This window comes from Anolis carolinensis, chromosome 5, assembly GCF_035594765.1.
Source record: "Anolis carolinensis isolate JA03-04 chromosome 5, rAnoCar3.1.pri, whole genome shotgun sequence".
NCBI lineage: Eukaryota > Metazoa > Chordata > Lepidosauria > Squamata > Dactyloidae > Anolis > Anolis carolinensis.
Window position 1 is genome coordinate 31846485 of NC_085845.1, and position 19600 is coordinate 31866084.

At 37.0% G+C, this 19600-nt stretch overlaps 1 protein-coding gene and 1 long non-coding RNA gene across 3 annotated transcripts in view; one reads left to right on the forward strand and one right to left on the reverse strand.

Moving 5' to 3' along the window:
* Positions 1-19600, reverse strand: part of ndst4 (N-deacetylase and N-sulfotransferase 4) — a 149355-nt gene that overhangs the window by 79315 nt on the left and 50440 nt on the right. For both annotated transcript variants that reach the window (XM_016994116.2, XM_062983498.1), the window contains exons 3-4: positions 10670-10757; positions 5178-5332 (exon numbers count right to left, since the gene is read on the reverse strand). In XM_016994116.2, the coding sequence (XP_016849605.1) occupies positions 5178-5332; positions 10670-10757 (243 nt within the window). The remainder of the gene's footprint in view (positions 1-5177; positions 5333-10669; positions 10758-19600) is intronic.
* Positions 210-19600, forward strand: part of LOC134299728 (uncharacterized) — a 118882-nt gene continuing 99491 nt past the window's right edge. The window contains exon 1 of the long non-coding RNA XR_010006973.1: positions 210-331. This is a non-coding gene — a long non-coding RNA (uncharacterized LOC134299728). The remainder of the gene's footprint in view (positions 332-19600) is intronic.

The window sequence follows — 19600 nt, forward strand, 5'->3', positions numbered from 1 at the left end:
TTTGTGTGTGAGATCACAAGTATATTAATGTCTGGTGCAAACAAATTGAGGACAATGTTATTGTTAAAAGAAGAAGACTACAAATATTGTCCCAACTGTGTGTATATTACTAGTATGTTGCTTTAAGCAGACGCTTGCAAATCCAGGTAGAATAGCACTGATATATTTTGATTGACAGAGACAAATCATTTCCTACTGTTATTGCATTCTAGCATTCACTTGTCTCCTGATTTGGAAGACACACTGCAGAGACTAGAGTTTCTGAAACGGTAACCATTTGACCGAAAAGTGAGGCTGCACCACAGGCCAAATACTACCCCTGCCGGTGATGGTAAGTGTAAATATTATTTTGCTCCCATACTGAATGTTATTACTTTCCATCTGGTGAGTTGTATGCTTACAATTACACAGTGTGTGTCAAAAACATCTTCATACAGCATGGATGGTTGTGGCGATTCTCAGGAAGGATCCATTTAGAGAGCTATTAGAAGCATGCCCTCTATCCTTTTTATGGCAGTGATCTGACATCAATTTCAGTAAGAAATGCTATTTTACTGGGGTCTTACAAAAGGAACCATTAATGATGTATCCAATGAGTGGAGATTCTATGCACTGAAAATGGAAGATGCCAGATTTTGTTCTAAGAGGGTATATTAGGAATATGATCCTAAGTATTTTCATATCTTCAGTCACAAATCTCACAGAGTTGAAGAATGCTTCCCTTTTTTGGGATATATTTTTCAATTTATTATATACTAAAGAGATAATAACAACAAGAAAAACACCACACATAAACTCAAAATCTAAAAGTCCCACCATAACCCAACTCACAATCCTCCCCTCATCCCTACCTACATGGAACAAAAATACAAAAACAACAACAAAACACAAGAACATTAAAATCAAAATGGACTTTCACCTCATCAAGTGAAAGCAACTATTAAATTATTACATATACTTTTTTTTCTTTGATTCAACTTCTGCTAAACATAAAACACCATATTTAATATTAATACACAACCATGAGTAATATTCATTTCAACAGTTTATCGATTTAGCTAAATTTTCAAATTTTATTCATTTTAATAAATTCATCTTTAAATTATCTTAATAGCACCCCCAATTTTATCCCCTTTAAATTAAATTAATAATATCTTATTTCTCTGATTTTGCCTTTTTGATCAAACATGATCTTGTTGTGTTCCAATGTTTTAAAATAAAATATCTTATTATATTGCTTTATTTCCCATTCAATAATTATTCCACTTGCCCAGAAATTATACTACAGTTTAAATTTTCTTTAATTCTTTCCCAATTTTATCATTTAAACTAATTAAATCTCATTGTATTCCAGATTTTTCAATAGAGTATCTATATTTCCCATTTATTTTAAATGTTCCACCTGTCCATAGATAATATTAATACAAACAGTTTAAGCTTTTTAATTTTTGTAATTTTGTATATTATATTTCATTTCCTTTTATTTATTCCATCGATCCATCTCCTTCCTGTCAGAGTTTTATATTATTTAGGTCATTTCTTATGTGAAAATGGATAAGTGTTTGTAAGAATCATGTCCTATTCATGTTTGACCAGAAGCAATCAAGACACCTGCTAAAGACTGAGTGCTATTAATAGAGACTGAGTAAATCTTGAGTTAGCGAATGTGAATGTGATTGTGAAGGTGATGCTGTTGGAAAGCTGTTGGAGTGGAAACCAGAGAGTTTGAAGACTGAGAGTCTGGAAACCAGAGAGTTTGAAAGGTTGGAGCTTGAAGAGAAGAACATTTTGTTTCGTCATTTGAAAGCTGCTGATAAAAGCCAAGGACTGTTATGTTTGTATATTTTTCATATAAATCTTTCTTTACTAGACAGTTTGTTTTGGGGGTTCTCCTTGGATGAAGGGTGCAACTTCCGCAGAAGGGGTTGAATGTTTGGAACCCCAGTTTGATAGCTGCGACACTTCCATAGAAAAGAGTTTATTAGTTTATTTTAGTTCTTCCAGAGTATTTGATTCAATTTATCCAGTCTAGAGTCAATGTCATTCTTGCAAGACAAGTTATTCTTCAGGTAACAATATGTCTCTTTAATTTTCATATGCTTTTTCCATCGAAAAATGGGCTCAAAACACCCATTCAGGTATCCTCTGTACAAATTCTTGTCCTTTTACATATTTTGTCTATCTCTCTTGGTGAAACTTGTAGACCATTTTTCTCTCTTGATATTGTATAAGATTATTTGTTTATCCTAATTATGAAGGTGAATTTGTATCCACATTTATGTAGTTGTGTATATAATTTCTTTTTGGGAACCTGGTTGTTCGAACGCAGGCTCTTCTTTATGAACTTTCAATTATTCCAGTAATCCTTGATCAATCTGGTATTCATCTGGTAATCCTTAATCAACTTGATATGATTCATCTAGTAGTCCCTGGTATGCTTCTTGTTTTTCTGGAGTTGATTTTGTGGTTGTTAAATTTTGTTTCAATTCTCCATTTGATAGAGTTTCTTTTCAAGATCCAATTATTTCTACAAAACCTCAAGCTTTGGGTCAGCAGCACCAAAACAAAATCCAAGGTTAGAATGGGTTAATAACAGCCTTCTCAAAAAAACAGCAGCCATAAATTAGTTGCTCTTGAAATAATTGAAAAAGTTTAGTCCAGTGAAGATAATAATGCTACTTGCTGGCAAGAAATGTCATAATTGTCACAGTCTTTGCAATTTAAAATATAATCCAATTAGTAACAATAAATTGTTTTTAACTGGAAGCAAACTTTACCTTTTCTGACCATCTGAACGGAAAGAATTCCATTTCTAATATTTAAAAAATGAGTGGGGAGAACGTAGTTTAGGCAGATATTGGTGCAAAGTAATTTACTTGCCTTATATTTGATGAAGTTCTTGATATTTGCATTTAATTAAGTTGACATTGTTGATGGAAGGGTGTTTTTATTCATAGTTTTTCAGCTTACAGCTGAGGCAATTTCGCAGAGTAGCAAAGAGATAGCTGCTAAGCCTCTGTCTTTTCCATGTCTGTCATTCCCTTCAGAACTAGCAGATCAAAAACAGATTGATGGCTCCTGTGGATAATTCTCTGATATGTTCTATACCTAAAAGATATTGCCTGCTAGTTTGGCACCTCAAAACTAGCTTTTCCTTTGTGAATTGCTTTCTCCCTCATCACAATATATGTTAAGAGAGGATGCTCGCTCTAGCTCCACCCTCAAGTTCTCCAAGTTCAGGAATGCTTCCTGTCTTGGAATTGTTCTTCTGGTCATAGCATGACAGTGCAATCTTCATTATGAATGACCACAAGTAGGGAAAGGGAAATCTGTCTATACTAGTTCGTAGCAGTTTCTTATTTTTCTATTCTCCAAAGCCATAGTCCAGTGTCCAGTGTAAACCACTACACCATACTAATTCTCAGTAATATTCTTTTTACTACACAAACACCATGTCATGTGAGAATGCAGTGCTTACTTCAAAAAAGATATAGAAAGTGTGTGATCTAAAGTAGACCTAAGTTACTGAGGTAAACTGGCATAAGAGTAATTTCACACTCTAAACCAGGAACCTAAGATTACTAGGAGTATTCTCACTAAGAAACAATGAGTTTGGAAGGTCTTGGTAGGATGATAGACAAACACACATACTACAGTAGAGTCTCGCTTATCCAACCTTCACTTATCCAATGTTCTGTATTATCCAACACAATCTGCCTTTTAGTAGTCAATATTTTAGTAGTCAATGTTTTCAATACATTTTGATGTTTCGGTACTAAATTCATACACACAGTAATTACTACATAGCGTTACCATGTATTGACCTGCTTTTTTCTGTTGGTTTTTGTAAAATATATTTTGGTACTTAATTTGTAAAATCATAACATAACTTGACATTTAATAGGCTTTTCCTTAATCCCTCATTATCCAACATTTTTGCTTATCCAACGTTCTGTCGGGCCGTTTATGTTGGATAAGTGAGACTCTACTGTACTTTTAAATAAATTATTACAATTGTTCACCATGAAAAAAAGATATAAAAGAAATAAAATGTAATAATTGGAATAAAATGTAAAAATGTAAGTGTAAAAAATTCAGGATAAAAATGAACACATAAAGCAATTAATCAATAAAAACAGCAGAATCAGTTGTGAAAACCCTTCTGGAATTTACACCTATCCAAAAAAGGAAGTGTGTCTAAAGTGGAAATTGAAAATTGGTCTATGCACATAACGGAAGAGGGATTCTTGGAGTCACTGCACAAAATGTAATGTTTACAAGCTTTTTTTGAAAATGTTTTAATTTGATATTAGTAGAAATGATATCAAAAAGTTATATGTTTACAGTATGGAGAAAGTTTCATATTGATAATCTACAGAGACATCTTCTGATGTCTATCATTGTGAGTTAATGATAGTGGTGTGTATGGGAAAGATACAGAGAACATAGAAATACTATTCAGCACTAATTGTTTGGATTGTTCCTTAAGTATACTTGCTTCATAATCAAACACTATTTGCAAAGCAGAGCTTGAGTTCATGACAAGCTTGCAGCTAGAAATAAAGGAAAGCATCAGGAACTGAAAAAATATGCAAGATTACTCTGAGTTCATGGACTCAACCTTCATATTAAACATCAGGGAGTCTATTCTGTCAGGAAGATAAATTTTTCACAATAGTGCCTCTTTTTCTCATTTTTTACTATGTTGAAAAGGTATTTTATAATATTTAACAACTCCTTTGGGGCACTGTGTTTAATACTCAACTAAAAGTGACAGTAAATATAGTGTATATGCACAGAAAATGTAACTGTGTGTGTATATGAAACAGATGTCTTTTTAAAAGCTACAACTAAAGTTAACTTATAGTGGTAGGAATATAATGTCAACATTTGTCTAGCTTTACAAAGAACAAGTATTTATTTGAAGGGCAGTCAGACAATAGTTGTAGATGGAGCTAGAGGTGTGCAGGGGTGAGGGCATTGTTCCTTCACAAAAGACTTCTGCCCTCAAATGACATTTTATCCCCCTTCCAAATTTCTAGCACTGCAGTAACTTAATACTTCAATTGAGCATTTAGGAATGGAATTTAGGTATTTCAGATAATAGGGGTGAGCAAAACTAACAAGGGAATGTACAACTTTCATTTTCACAATGCTTGGGTCGTGCAAATACTCACTAGTGCAAATTCTTTGTTGAGAATCATCTGTTCCACCAGAGATGACTCATTATGGAAGAGATGAGGCTGCATGTGGCTCCACATATGAGGAAACCACCAGAATTCATCCACAGAAGTTAACAGCAAGTCATCACCTTCATCTTCTTCAATGGTTCCTACAAAATGAAGAAAGAATACTACATCAGTAAAAATGCAATAAATGTAATTGAATTTTTAATTAAAATCCACACAGTGTTTTCAGGCAATGTCAAAACTTTCTCAAACTGGAGTCTCTTCACTTGGCTCTTTTTACATATCTTTCTCATGCCACCATGTTCTGATGCATTAGGACCCCTGAGACATCCGGTTTAGAAGTATGTAGTCCAGCATCCTCTACATTAACAGCCCATTTTTTATACAAAGTACACAGAATGGAGCTCACATAAGTAATTTAAATTACCATCTTTAAACTCACCATAGCAAAATTTGATTATTTTAATGAAGTAGCTTTAAAGTCTGGGCACCTAATCTCAACCTTTTCCCAGCTGGCACTAGTATTCACTGGCTTATTTATAAGTATGTTGCACTTCCCAACACATCAGTGTACCAAAAAGCAAGGAGCAAAGAAAAGTGACTAGGGAAAGAGAGTCAAGGTTTGCCTGCACTGCAACCTATCATGCCTGTAACTCCAACCACACCTGACTCAGGGGCTTGGGTCAGCCTTGGCATGACCACTTGGAGATACATAGGTGCAAGCAAGAGACTTTTACTTTGGACATTAGAAAAAGGTTGGAAGGTCCAGACCCATAACAGGGAGCTCTCTCACTCTGCCATTTCTTTCATACCCTCTGCCACAAGGCCACCTTGATGTTCCCTCATGTGTGTGCCCCCTGGGCCTGCCCACCCATCTAATGCCTGCTGTTCATCTCATCCATCTTAATTTGTTTCCAACTAGCCACCTCTTTCCTGTACAGGAGGCATTATAGCTCTAGCATTGTGCTGGGTCAAGTAGATTTGGGAACAAGTGGTTGACAGTGGCAGACATTCTGACCCTTCCCATAGTCCATCACAATGGAGTTTCAAGAAAGACACAGGAAAAGTATATTACTCATGAATTGTCTTGTTGCTTGTTGATATAGGGCTGAACTTTTTAGAAGCCCCAGCACTTGTGTAGAGCCTTGGGGGGGGGGGGACCACAACTCACGTATCCTATAGGTAAAACTGTGTGGGGTTTGAGTCATTGCAGGAATTGTAGTAATTGCTTCTGCTTGGCATATTTTGCCAGCTGCAAAGGCATCAAATAAAAGCATGTGTTTCTTTGGTTGTCATGTTATGTCCATTTACCCAAATTTCTGTTGTGTCTGCTTCCAGAAGCAGCCCACCTGGAGGAAGTGTTGAGTCCCTCCCTCCAACCCTTGCTTGATTAATCTTTGTGAGATCACAAGCACCTGCCACCTTTTTTGAAATATTAGGGCATATGTGTTGTCGAAGGCTTTCATGGCCGGGATCACAGGGTTGTTGTATGTCTTTCGGGCTGTGTGGCCATGTTCCAGAAGCATTCTCTCCTGACGTTTCGCCCACATCTATGGCAGGCATCCTCAGAGGTTGTGAGGTTAGGGCATATGATACTGTGGTCCTGGCAACTATAGCTCACATATAAATTTCCTACAGTTCTACAATGCATGTATCTATATGATGATGATGAAGGAAGGAGGCAATGCTCTGGATTGGCCCTGGCTTTAACAGTTAGTGTAGACACACCTCTGACTTAAGAAGTCAGCAACAGTGGAGGCACTTAAAGTAGGTAGCAGATAAATGTTTGTCAGTCTGTGATGCAGAACAGAACATTGTGCTATTCCAGCTGAAAAAAGACTATCCATGTAATAGTGACAGACTAACAGAATACAGTGAAATAATTATAGGAAGTCCAAATCTAAGTCAGCCACAAACATCTTGATGATTTTTCATAGTTTTCTTTTCCTTTCTAGGATCCGCAATTCAACTTAAGTTTAGAGATGTAAAAGAGAATTGTGCACAAAGAAACAAGTCAATAATTTCCATGTGCCAATAAAACTTGTTCAGCATCTCACAATAAAAGCCTCCGTGAGTAAACAAGCCACATTTATGGTAATTAAAGAATACCTCTGCATGTTTTATTTATAATTAGTCAATAAAGTGAATGCTTCCAGAGGGAATACTTTTGCATGCTACCTCTAAGCTAAAGTGACAAAACAACCATACCAACTTTAAAAGTAGGGCTCACTTCGAATCTAGGATGCCTGACTGAGTACACAGTACAGCAAGTCCCTTGATGGAAGGCATTGACATGCTCTGACACATTAAGTAGTTTTGTGCTATTTTTGTGAGCCTTATAAATCATTAGGGAATACACAGCTGTAGCCATATACCCACTATCTCAATCTTGGCACCGTCACAAATCAGTATCAATAATGTTCAGAACAACTGGGAAATACAAAAATTAAACAGTTTGTATGCAATATGAATTTTATCAGTGAATTCCCACAAGGCACAGTGATAGACAGGAGCAGCACAAATAATATAAAATTTGCAAATCAGAATTCAGCAGCTGTATATAGCAAAATCTTTCATTCACTTTTAAAAAACAGAACTCTACAATCATTTATATGGGCACAAACACAAATGTGTTTTGAGAAATTGGCAAAATGACCTCCTCCATGTTGTAGTGGGTATTGCTTTACCCTAGGAGCTTTTTTAGTGGGTGTATTTGTAAAATCACTGGCAAGTCTCAGAGTTTTATATTCCTTCATTAGTAGACTTTTAACATGAAACACATTGTGTGTTATTTAACAGAAAAACACTCCTTTCACCATTTGATTCACTGGGGTTGCAAACACAGTTATGGTGCACAATAGGACAATGGGTGGGCACATTGGCAGAGACACAGTTGATTGTAAAATGTTGTCAGTTAGCTGGATAGACCAACCCTGTGTGTAATTCTGTGAGAATAAATTTACACTGTACAAGCATAATGTAGAAGCCAGAGGCTTCACATTATCAGAATGCTTTCTTTTATGCACCTAATACGGCATCCCTTTTCAATGGATTTCCCAGTCAGTGAATTTCCCAATTGCAGCTTCTTGGGGTACAGGTAGGTAGGGTATGAAACTGCTTTTTGATGAACCCAAGGAAAAAAGACCATGTTGGATCTTGCTGATGTGTACACACATGCTTGCAGTTTGGGGGTAATACTGTATTCATCGCTGACCCTGAAACCTCAGGTGTCAGTGGTGGCCAGGAGTGCCTTTGCACAACTAAAACTTGTGCACCAATTGCACCCATACCCTGAGAAGCCAGATCTGGCTATGATAATCCACACCTTAGTCACATTCCATCTGGACTACTGTAACACTCTCTACATGGGGCTGTCTTTGAAGATCGTTCAGAAACTTCAACTGGTTCAGAGATCGGCAGCCAGATTCCTAACTGGAGCACCAAACCACTCTCTGTTGGCCTCCCCCTCATGGTAAGTCACTTGCCTGGCGGAGTAGGAAGCTCTGGTGAGAGCTGGAAACAGGCCCGTCCCTTCGTCCCTCTGTCCCTCCATCCCTCCGTCCCTGATAGGGGAGGGCTTTCGGCCTTTGGTGGGGCTTCCCAGGAGTTGATCGAGGGGGAGGCCAATGGAGAGAGAGAGAGAGAGAGAGAGAGAGAGAAAGAGAGAGAGAAAGAGAGAGAGAGAGAGAGAGAGAGAGAGATCCTCTTCTGCTAGGTGCAGGATATGAAACTCTTCTGCCAGAGGCCTCTTCCCCCTTTAGGCCTGTAGCTCTTCCCAGGCCCAGCACACAGCAGGGCCTGCTTGCATAAGACTGGGCAGCAAAGGGAGAACAGCTGCTCCAAGCCCCCATGGGGCCTCCTCTTCTATCAGGTATAGCTTTGCTTTTGTAGGTTTTTTAAATAACAATAACAAAAAAAATTCTCATCACTTCATATTAGATACGGCCCAGACTCCTTAGGAATTTTTCAAAACACTTTAGAATCAAAACAGGGGTAACACGAGTTTCATAAAAAGAAATGAAGTAGTTTTTTTTTTGCACTATGCACACCCCTAATGCATCAGCTTTTTTTAGCTTGACAGGGATCCCCATTGAACATTCTGTGGTTGTACTGCAGCAATATTAACAGTCCAGTAAGGAAGCTACTACAGCTTGGAGAAGGAAATTTAAGAGTGCAATGCACTTTGCTGCTTTTAATCTCTACTAACCCTTAAAACTGACTCTTAATGAGGAAGATATCTAGCCAGGGAAAAGGCAGCAAAAAATAAAGTTTAGGAGGTTTACGAAAGAGTGCCGTCAGAGATAGTAAATCCAAAAGATGTGATTGGAAGCAGGTTATGCTAATCTGGAGAATCAGTGGAGGAGTAAAAATCAATTAATTACTCAGAACTCAAAAGGTGGAGTAATCTTCTTTTCATTTAATTTTAATTCCTTTAATCCACATCTTTCTCCCCTGGGCAGAGCAGTACACTTCCAAAAACCACACCGCTCCATAATGCCCAACTCATAATTGTGTGAAGTCATAATGGGGTGTGAATCACATAGCTATGATTCCTACTTAAGACAGTTCGGAGCGCTTGGTTTCCAATATTATGCCTTTTATTCTACTTGATAGGATGGGGAAGCCAAAGATGGTGTTAACTCTGCCTTTTCTTGTCTACTTCTTTTATAATCTTTCAGCTGACATTATCTGCTTGAGAAAATAACCAGAATTATTTTGCACTGTATATTTTTTATCTTCGTAAGCTTTTGGAGCAAATCCTCTAATTTACTACTGCTTCATTAGTTTCGTTAAACCGAAATATTTTAGAAAGTTGGAAATCCCTATGTCTGCATATGAAAATTTTGAGTTGGATTCTAAAATACGAAACATGTACATTTTTAAATAATAGCAAAATAGCACATCTAAGAATTCTCCTTGGACAGAAGGCGACTTATATTTCAATATCCGACTAACTGCTTTTGAAATCATGACATGAGTTTGACTTTCACCACTCCAAAAGAGTCAGTTACCAATGCCTCCCATGACTGTCATGAGACAAAATGGCCATGCCAATCAAAAACAAAAGCCTCCCTCCTAGTGGTAAATTCTGACTAGAGTAGGTCTATTAATTCAGATGCTAAGTGGTGAGTAAACATGTAGGTAAATGTTATGGATTTACTCAAGTTGGGAGTAAGAGTAGCATTTTTACTCAACGTTTTTGTTAAGCCCATTGGGCAATGATATTAAATCTGTGAAATGGTGAAACCTTGTTCTGGAATGTAAATGTAGTTTATGGTAAACTCCAAATTCTAATTAGTTCTATCTAAACTAAAATTTGGAAAGACAAATCTGAACTTTAATTTTAAATATTTTTATAACATAATTTTCAGATACATATAGTGGATTATATTGCCATTTATAGATTATACTATGAAAATTGTGCTTTAAAATCTTTCCCCCACTAAATTGCTACCTGAAACTATAGAATTCCTCCTTACCTGTATGGTAAAACTTTCCTGAAAATCCAAGGTTGAAGGTAAAATTTGCAACCTGAGTGCGAAGTAAAATTTGAGTCTCTAGTAAGGCCTGAAACAAATAAGAAATAGTATGCATTTAGAAAAAATGCCTCATTTTTAAACTAGTGTTGTTAAGTTTTAAAGTTAAGAATGCTAACAAATATCATCTAATGCTTGTCAGTTACTGCTCTGCTCACTCATGGTTTAAACTATAGTAAAACTGAATTTTGACATGGTGATAGGATTTATGCAGAAAACTAATTTTATATACTAAATTTAATGATATGATCACTGTATTTCATTTTTTTTTTATAACTTTCAGTACATTCGTATGTATGCTCTCCAAGAGATTTAGTCTAAATGTGTAGAATGGGACAGTAGCTTTTAGGTGTATACTTAGGTATCCACTTTCCAGTATATACTCAGTTTATATCTCATGAGAACAAACTAGCGATATCAAAAGTAGTGGTGACAGTGTAAAAGCTGAGAAGATATTACTACAGATTTATTGCTAAAGTTGTTCACATATGCCTATATAGCTGGGTCTGAACAGACTCCAATAGAAACCCTGATTTGGGCCAGATGTCTCTCCTGGATGCCCATATGACATTCAGAGACTTCCAGCCCTTAATGTGGGATAAAACCAGTAAACTCAATTTTATGCCTCATTAGTAGAAGTCAGGGAATGCTCTGCAGTTTCTCCTGCCCTTCAGGGTTGGTGTGGATACCTGGGCAAGCTTTAATCCTAACAGGTCTAGCTGTCCACATGAGCCAGTACTGTTCTCCCCTGTGGTACAGGTAAAAAGGGATGGCGGTTACTTGGGCCATTGGTTCTTTTTTGCCATGGCAGCCGCCATGTGGTTCCCTAGAGCTCATGGCCAACATCTGCAAAAGTATCTGGCGATGACCAGGAGCTCTCTGTGGTCACTGCTGCAGTGACAAACAACAGCAAAGGGAAGGGTGACCATGAACTGGTTTGGGAGCAATGTGTATTATCACATCCATGGAATCTGGGGCTGGTCTAAAGAAGCAATGACCTCGACCAACTTCAGGTTTGTTTGTGTAGAATGTGAAAATCTAAAATCTCATGTATGTTTCTCAGTACTTCCTAAAAATAAGTAGAGAAATATAATAAAAATAATATTCTCTGAAGAGGGAAAGGCAAGGAACCGGCGGCGGTGGAGAGCCAATCCGGAGAGAGGGCAGCGGCTAACAAAAGTACATAAATATACATGTTTGTATAGAGGTATTTGGAAATCCACAAGAGATGCCAATGGCGAAAAAAAAATGCTGTGTGACCAATAACAGCTATGGGAAATTCTTTGTATTTTATTTAAAACCAGTTGCAGTAATTAGTGGTGTTTTCTTTTTCTTTTCAAGAAGAATTTTCACCTTAAGGCAATCCATATCGTTAAGCACTCTCAAAGTAGAATGCAATACAGTTATAGTATCTTTTACTCAATGAAATATATAATGAAACTATTTTATCCTACAGTCAGGAATCTTTGCAATCATAAAGGTTCACATCAGAATGTCTAGCTTTGTGATTTGTAATTGCAAAAGTAATGAAATCAAGCAATTCAGTTGTCGAGGATATTTGTGAGTTTCATTATATCAATTGCTTCTTGGCATTGTTCATAGGAGTTTGACTCTCCCATTTAGTATTCATAGTGAAAGTCTTTTTTATTTATTTACATCATCTTCCCATTCAGCTAGATTTTAAATGCAACTGCGTAATTAAGTTTTGTAGGTTTGAGTTGCCTTGTCTTTCTTTATTCTTCATAATTGCTGCATCTATTAAGTCAGAGTGATATTTTCCCACAATGTCCTTGTTAATTACAGCTATCTCCTTCATTTGCATAATAAACTTTTTGTGGGGGGCTAGTTCTACGGGAACATTTCATGGCTAACAGGAAGTAATTTGCTTTCCTTTATTAAGTACATTAAAACTTCATGCCCCAGACATCATTGACTGTAAACATTTGATTCTGCTCAAATTTAATGCACCAAGGCATTTTGCTCTGCCATATTAGCTTTATTTATGTGCTGTGTTCTGGATTGTTAGCTACTAATGAGACTTCAGCTCTTATTGCTCTAAGGCCTGAACACTAACCTCATTTTAATGAGATCATTATTTGCTGTCTTCTGAATGGAAGACAACAAATTTGCCTTTTAATTAAAGGTCAAAACACCTCTAGCTAAGGAGAGTGAAGAGGTTATCAAATCCTTAGAGAAGCAAAAGGAATAGCTTCTTCTCACTTCCTTTTTTCCCATCTATGCCAGGTAGAGACAAGGCAGGCTGGGTTGGATGTTATTACTCTGGCAGGGAAAACAGTTCTTAAAATGTAAGTGGTAACAGCACTCAAATGTGGGAGCTGGAATCCCCAAGACACTGTAAAAAAGAAGCCAGCCAAAGTAATTAAAGAGGCTTTGCTCCTGACCTAAAGGTCTCTGTGGATCAATACCCCGGTGAACCAGAATCCCTTCTTTGCATGAGGAATAGTTGGCAAAAGTGCAGAAGAGAGATGTCAGATTAATTGAGCTAAGAAAAACTAATCACATATTTCTTATCAAGAAAAAAGTGAGGTGAGCATAATCAATAACATGACTGTTATTTTTTTTAACATATTGTGATGCATACCACCTTCTGATGACTTGAGAACCTGACTTGTATTAATAAATAACTAATTATATTGGGGGCCTACTAAGATAAAAGTCACTGCCACCACACTGTGCATATCACATTCTAGTTGGGTTGGGTCAGTCTGGGACTAAAGCTAAGAGATCTGTAAAGTAGGTATGTTATTCTTGGTTAATTTCTGTTTTGGAAGGAATCTTTGACAAATTTAGCAGTTGTCTTTTCACTACATATTCTGCACAACATTTTTGTGTACCCCCTCTCAGCATTTTCTATGCAGAAAATAGCTTTATTTTCTTTGCAGCCAGTGCTGTTTTCTGTGGGAAAACACCATGTGTGAATTTTACATTGAATGTATCTTTCACTGTGAAGATTCTCCTCAGTCCAAGATTCTCCTCTGTAGGATTTTCTGACAAATATGAAAAACATATTTCCAAATATTCTTCCATCCCTACTGTGAGAATGGAAAGGGGATATAAAAACTCAGTCTGAAATTCATATTGTTTCTCCTAATCCCAACTACATTTTATCCAATGCTTCAGTGTGTAGTTCATCTACCTGGTAGCTTAGAACATTATCTGTCCCCACTGAGGAAACTTTTACTGGCTGCCTCCTCACTGTGGGATCTTGATCCTTATTTCAAAGGCTGTCACGTACATCTTATAAATTACAGCTATCTGAGTGGTCTCTCCACTTTCTCCCTTTTTCTGTAGAAAAGGATAGGGTTTCCTATTAACAGACTGCTCCTTGGGCCCAGGTGCTAAATTTAGCAGATTACTCTTTTACACACATGTATAGATGTGACTAATTGGATATTTCTTTTTCCTGTGTTCCATAGATAGTGCAGGAAGATATGGAAATACCATGGAAACTAGAGCTAATTTGCACACATCTCTCTGTTTAGCTAATTTGTGTTACAATTATAGCTTCTGAATGCATTTTGAAATGCAGCACTCTGGGTCGGGTGTCTGTGAATGATTAATTAATTGTATCATCACGGAACTCAAGGTAATTCTTCCATCATGAAATTCAAAGATTTTAATGAAAAATGCAATTTATTTCCAGACCATATGTACATGGCCTATTCATCAAGGCTCTGAAAAAGTGGCAATAGCGCAGGAAAACAAAGTAGTATGCTTCAAACATTCATGAACCTACAAGTGGGGAAAGAGAAGGTCTATAGCAATCAGGCTATGGTACTTGATTTGGTGGTGATTTTTCCATACTGGGTGAACCAGAAAATAACATTTCTGTGTTCCTTTTACAGTTGTCCAGGAATGGGCAGCGAATAGGATTCACAGAACACATTCATATTTTTCAGGCACTTGGTAAGGAACTCTTTTCATGGACCCATTTTAAGGATGATAGGGTGTATTAAAACATGGGACATGCTATTACATTTATTTATTTGTTTGCTTGTGTGATTGCCTGCTTTTCTCCCAGAGCTGTTCGAGACCTTTGAGAGCTATTTGGTTGCAGGGAGGGATTGCTGGACTTTAAAAGAGAAGAAGATGCTAACCTATGAATAAAACACTCATATATACATTCGATCAGTGGTTCTCAACCTGTGGATCTCCAGGTATTTTGGCCTACAACTCCCAGAAATCCCAGCCAGTTTACCAGCTGTTAGGATTTCTGGAAATTGAGGGCAAAATATCTGGAGACCCACAGGTTGAGAACTACTGCATTAGATCCTTCCCTTTCTTTTCCAGTCTTACTGGTTGATTTTCTTGCTTGGATGCTCTAAATAATTTCAGAAAGCATTACAGGAGCTCAGAGAGCTCATTATAAGCTGGAAGCTGGATTGGAAAAAATGTAATAGTTTCAACTTTTAAACATCTATTGTAAGCACAAACATTTCCATGTCTATTTATTTATTTATTTATTACAATATTTATATCCCGCCCTTCTCACCCAACAGGGGACTCAGGGCGGCTTACAATAAAACAGACATATAAAAACAGTACAATACACTATAAATCAGTTAAAAAATTAACTTACATATAACATTCATAAAATGCATTTATAAAATATAGATAGGCGTGTACAAGTTTAAAAGACTGGGTCTGTCAATTGAGTTCCAGTATACATAATAGTAATTAATGCTGCTGATTCTTATTCGAAATAAGTCTAATAAGTGTCTATATCTGAATCCATAATTTAAATCTTGAATTGTCTTTGTGCTTTTCTTTGTAGAAAAGGGTTGGGAAACATGTCAACCATGTGGTCCTTGGGGGGCTCACATGCAAATCTTGATCCTTCAGCCTCCAATTCCCTATTTGGGGAAAAAAATCAGGCAAAATACAATCAGGCTACACATTCACTAGGGTTAGGGGCACAGGACCTCTAACATCTACTGGAAGATACACATAGCATCTCATTGAAAGACCTAGACATTCTAGAAATATGTCGTCTCTAGAAAACTCTATTCCCTCCAGTGTGACTGGAGGAAGTTGACCATAGAGTCACACTGGGGCCCCATCCAGACAGTACCTTAGAAGCAGGAGCTCCTACTTCTTTAAGAGGGGTGTTTAGATGACACCTCAGGTAAACGTGAATGGTTTTGGGACAAAGCAGGAAAACCCTGCTTTGTCCCAAGGTAATTTGTCAGCTGGAAAGACGCAGGTCTTTCAAATGAACCGTGTCTTTCCAGTTGCAGGGGCTGTGTGGATTGGGCCCAGGGATCATGTTGCACAACATCTAGTCCCAACCCACACAGCTGTCTCAGTATTTTTGGGTTGCTGGAGTCCACAAAACCCAAAACTGCCCCCACCCCTCCCAAACTCCCCTAAAAAGCCTTTTAAAAAGCAAAATATCTCTCAGGTCTCCATTTCCCCTTCTTTGTCCCCCTCCTGAGTTGTACCAATGATGCGCCTGGAAAAGGGGGGAGAAGGAAAATCACTCCTGCCCCCCCTTCTCCAGGCATGTCATAGGTACAACCCAGAAGAGGGCCAGAGAAGGGGAAATGGAGGCCTGGTGAGTTATTTTGCTTTTTAAAAGGCTTTTTAAGTGGTTTTCTTTTGTGTTTCAAGGCCCTGCTAGAATGCTTGGCAGGTCATCTGGACACCTCCCCCCTCCCAAGAAAAGCACGTGCTTTCTGGGGGTTGTGCAGACTTTAATGCGAGTCCAATCAGGTTTTTAAAATCCAATTGGGATCACATTAAAGTGCTATCTGGAACCACCCTGGAAGACCTAGAGAATAGTTTTTTTTAATCAAATCCATGAATAATCAAATCCACAAGTCTAAACCACAAATGTGGAGAGATGATTGTACAATCTCTAATTCAACAGCTAAATAACCAACAGTAGTGGGTGCAATTGGAAACAAAGGGTAAGGCCCACTCAGGCTCTTTCTACAATGCCACTTAAAATCCAGGTTATCTGCTCTGAACTAGATTATATTACAGTGTGGACTCAGATAATCCAGATCAAAGCAGATAATGTGGATTATCTGTTTGATACTCTGGATTATATGACAGTATAGAAGGGGCCTCAGAGTATGGCTGAACCAAAATTGGCCTGGTATATGTTTACTTTTAATATATGAATATAATAAACTTTTAAGCATATGACAATTTTTCCCAAGTTAGCCATACTTTGGAAATATGTTTCCACATATGGGGTAAACTCTAAAACAGACAATATCAGTGTTTTATTCATTTCTGATTAATTAATATAAATTATTAATTAATATTCATATGCATTGCACTGACTAAAAGGCTGGATAACAACAACAGTTTCTTCCAGATCTAAACATTAGTAGCGGCAGTTAAAACTCCTTGAGTTGGTCTTTTCTAACTTTAAGAATCAGAAAAGCATCTGAAATCTAATTGCCCATAATTCAGGGGACAAGGCTGGAGCCATCCTTCTATAGGTAACCGATTTCAGTTGAGTGAGATGAATGTGTATTGTGGTAACAAGTAAACCAATTACTCATGAGTTATTGACAGTTAGTACTGCTAACAACCTATTTGGTTAAATTGTTTGTATGAAGGTGCTGATAGTGATACCTTAAAATGTTCGGCAACCAAATGTAAACCTCTTTCACTACTATAGTATAGGAAGATAGGTGAAATGTATAGGAAGGAAATGCTCATACTAATTAAGATTTGTTGGTTGGCATTAATCTTGCTTTATAAAGCCTGGCATTTATTTATTTTATTTCAATATACCTTTTATCCAAAATTGTGATGTAAGGTGATTTACAACATCTTGAAATATCTCAATGAAATACAATAAATCACACATTAATGTAAAGCATTTTTAATGAAACAACACTTTTTTAATGCCCAACACCATGGTGGGCATCTCAATTGAATGTTAGTCAATTATGATTGCACAAGTCGAATTTGTAATATCACAACTCACTGTTTTGGATACAGGAACAAAAGTCATTCTGAGAAGTATAGGTGGAGATGTTCTAAAACTAATGTTATTTATTAATTTATTCGTTTGATTTATATCGTGCAGTTTCTCCTGTGCAGGATTGAAGGCACATAGGACATTAGAAACACGGGACTTTATGTGTGTTCAGTTCAGTATATGATATATTGTGTTGTTGATTCTAAAAAAAATGGTCTTAAACTTTTTCTTAGAATGAGGAAAATTTACATATTTTATTTTAACTCTGAGAATCCCACTTGGAATGGCCACTGCTACGAATTCACCAGATCACATTTACTAGTTGTGTTTTTCAATGTGAAAGCAAATCATAAGGAGAATAGCGATGCAATGTTTTCTCCATATAAAAATAAGAATGCTTTTAAATATCCCAGGGATTATTTAAAGGACTCTCAATTTTTGTTTTCAGACAGATTAAAATATAATCAGTAATTTCTTCTTGATTTTTAATTATTCCTGTTAATTTTTTATTGTGCTAACCTTGCTTTTAAACATCCTTCAAACATCACTTCAGCCTCTCCTGCATTTTTATCAGATGCCTGAACACAGAAATCTTAATTCTGTGCCTAAAATATATTGTTTGCAAACCAGCCACAATGGGAGATACATGGCCTGTAGTAACATTAAGCATTTTTCACACCTGATGATGTTCATGCTATGACCCCTTCCGCACGGCTGTATAACATTCACATTGAACTGGATTTCATGGCAGTGTGGACTCAGATAAACCAGTTAAAAGCAGATACTGTGGATTATCTGCCTTGATATTCTGGGTTATATGGCTGTGTGGAAGGGCCCTATATCATGCAGTTTCAGAATGCAGACTAATTGCATTGAACTGTGTAGACTCATGTAATCCAGTTCAATGCAGTTCAATCGGCATTATATGAGTTTACACTGACTGTTATAATGTAGTTCAAACTGTATTATGTGGTAGTGTAGATAGGGCCTGAGTTGAACCAGCCCTCCTACATGTTTTTTTTAAAACTAGGCTTCACAAAACACAATGTTATTTGCACTAAGAGATTCAATTAGTTATATTGGGTGAGTTACAATTTCTTAGCCTAACCTACTTCACATGAAAAATAATTGTGTGTAAGAAGAAATATGTATGTCAGAGGTGTTCAACCTTTTAGATTCCCTGGGCCATATTGGAAAAAGAATGGTTTTTGACTACACATTAAATACACTAACAATAACTGATAACCGCCCCCACAAAGGTCCATGCATAATTTTTGTGATATCTTCCACATATAAACTAAGAAAATCCTTGCATAAAAATTCTAATTATATGCCACTCCATTAGGGGGGTCTTTTCAAATCATCAAGCAGATCTTCTGGCTGAACTGTTTACATTTATAAAGTGAATTATGGATAATACTCTAATATTTGTAGAAGTAACATACTCTGATCATTCCATTATGTCCCGTTGCAATCTACAAAGTTTGCACTTGAGAACCATGTAATAGGTTTACAAAAAAAAAGCACCAAAAAATCACCAAAAAACTAAGTGTATGATTTTGATTTGTCCTAGACTACATGTGACTATGGGCTGGGGGTTGGATGTATTCTATTCCAAACTATTTCAACCTGATCTTGAAAAAAATACCTTTTAGACTACTCTCAGAATTTCATAGGCTAAATTGCCAATGGCTATGTTGCCTGGAAAATTTCAAGAGTTGTAGTCCAAAAACTCTTTCTTGGGTTGTTTTGAGACTTCATCATACAGTCTGGGCTCAGTTTCCATGCACTTTGGAAAATGAGTCCCATGGATGCTATCATATGATGTAGGAGCATCTTCAATGAGACTCCATGGGACTGTTTTGTGCAACGCATGGAAATGGAGCCCAGAATGCATTTTCAGGAGTTCGGTG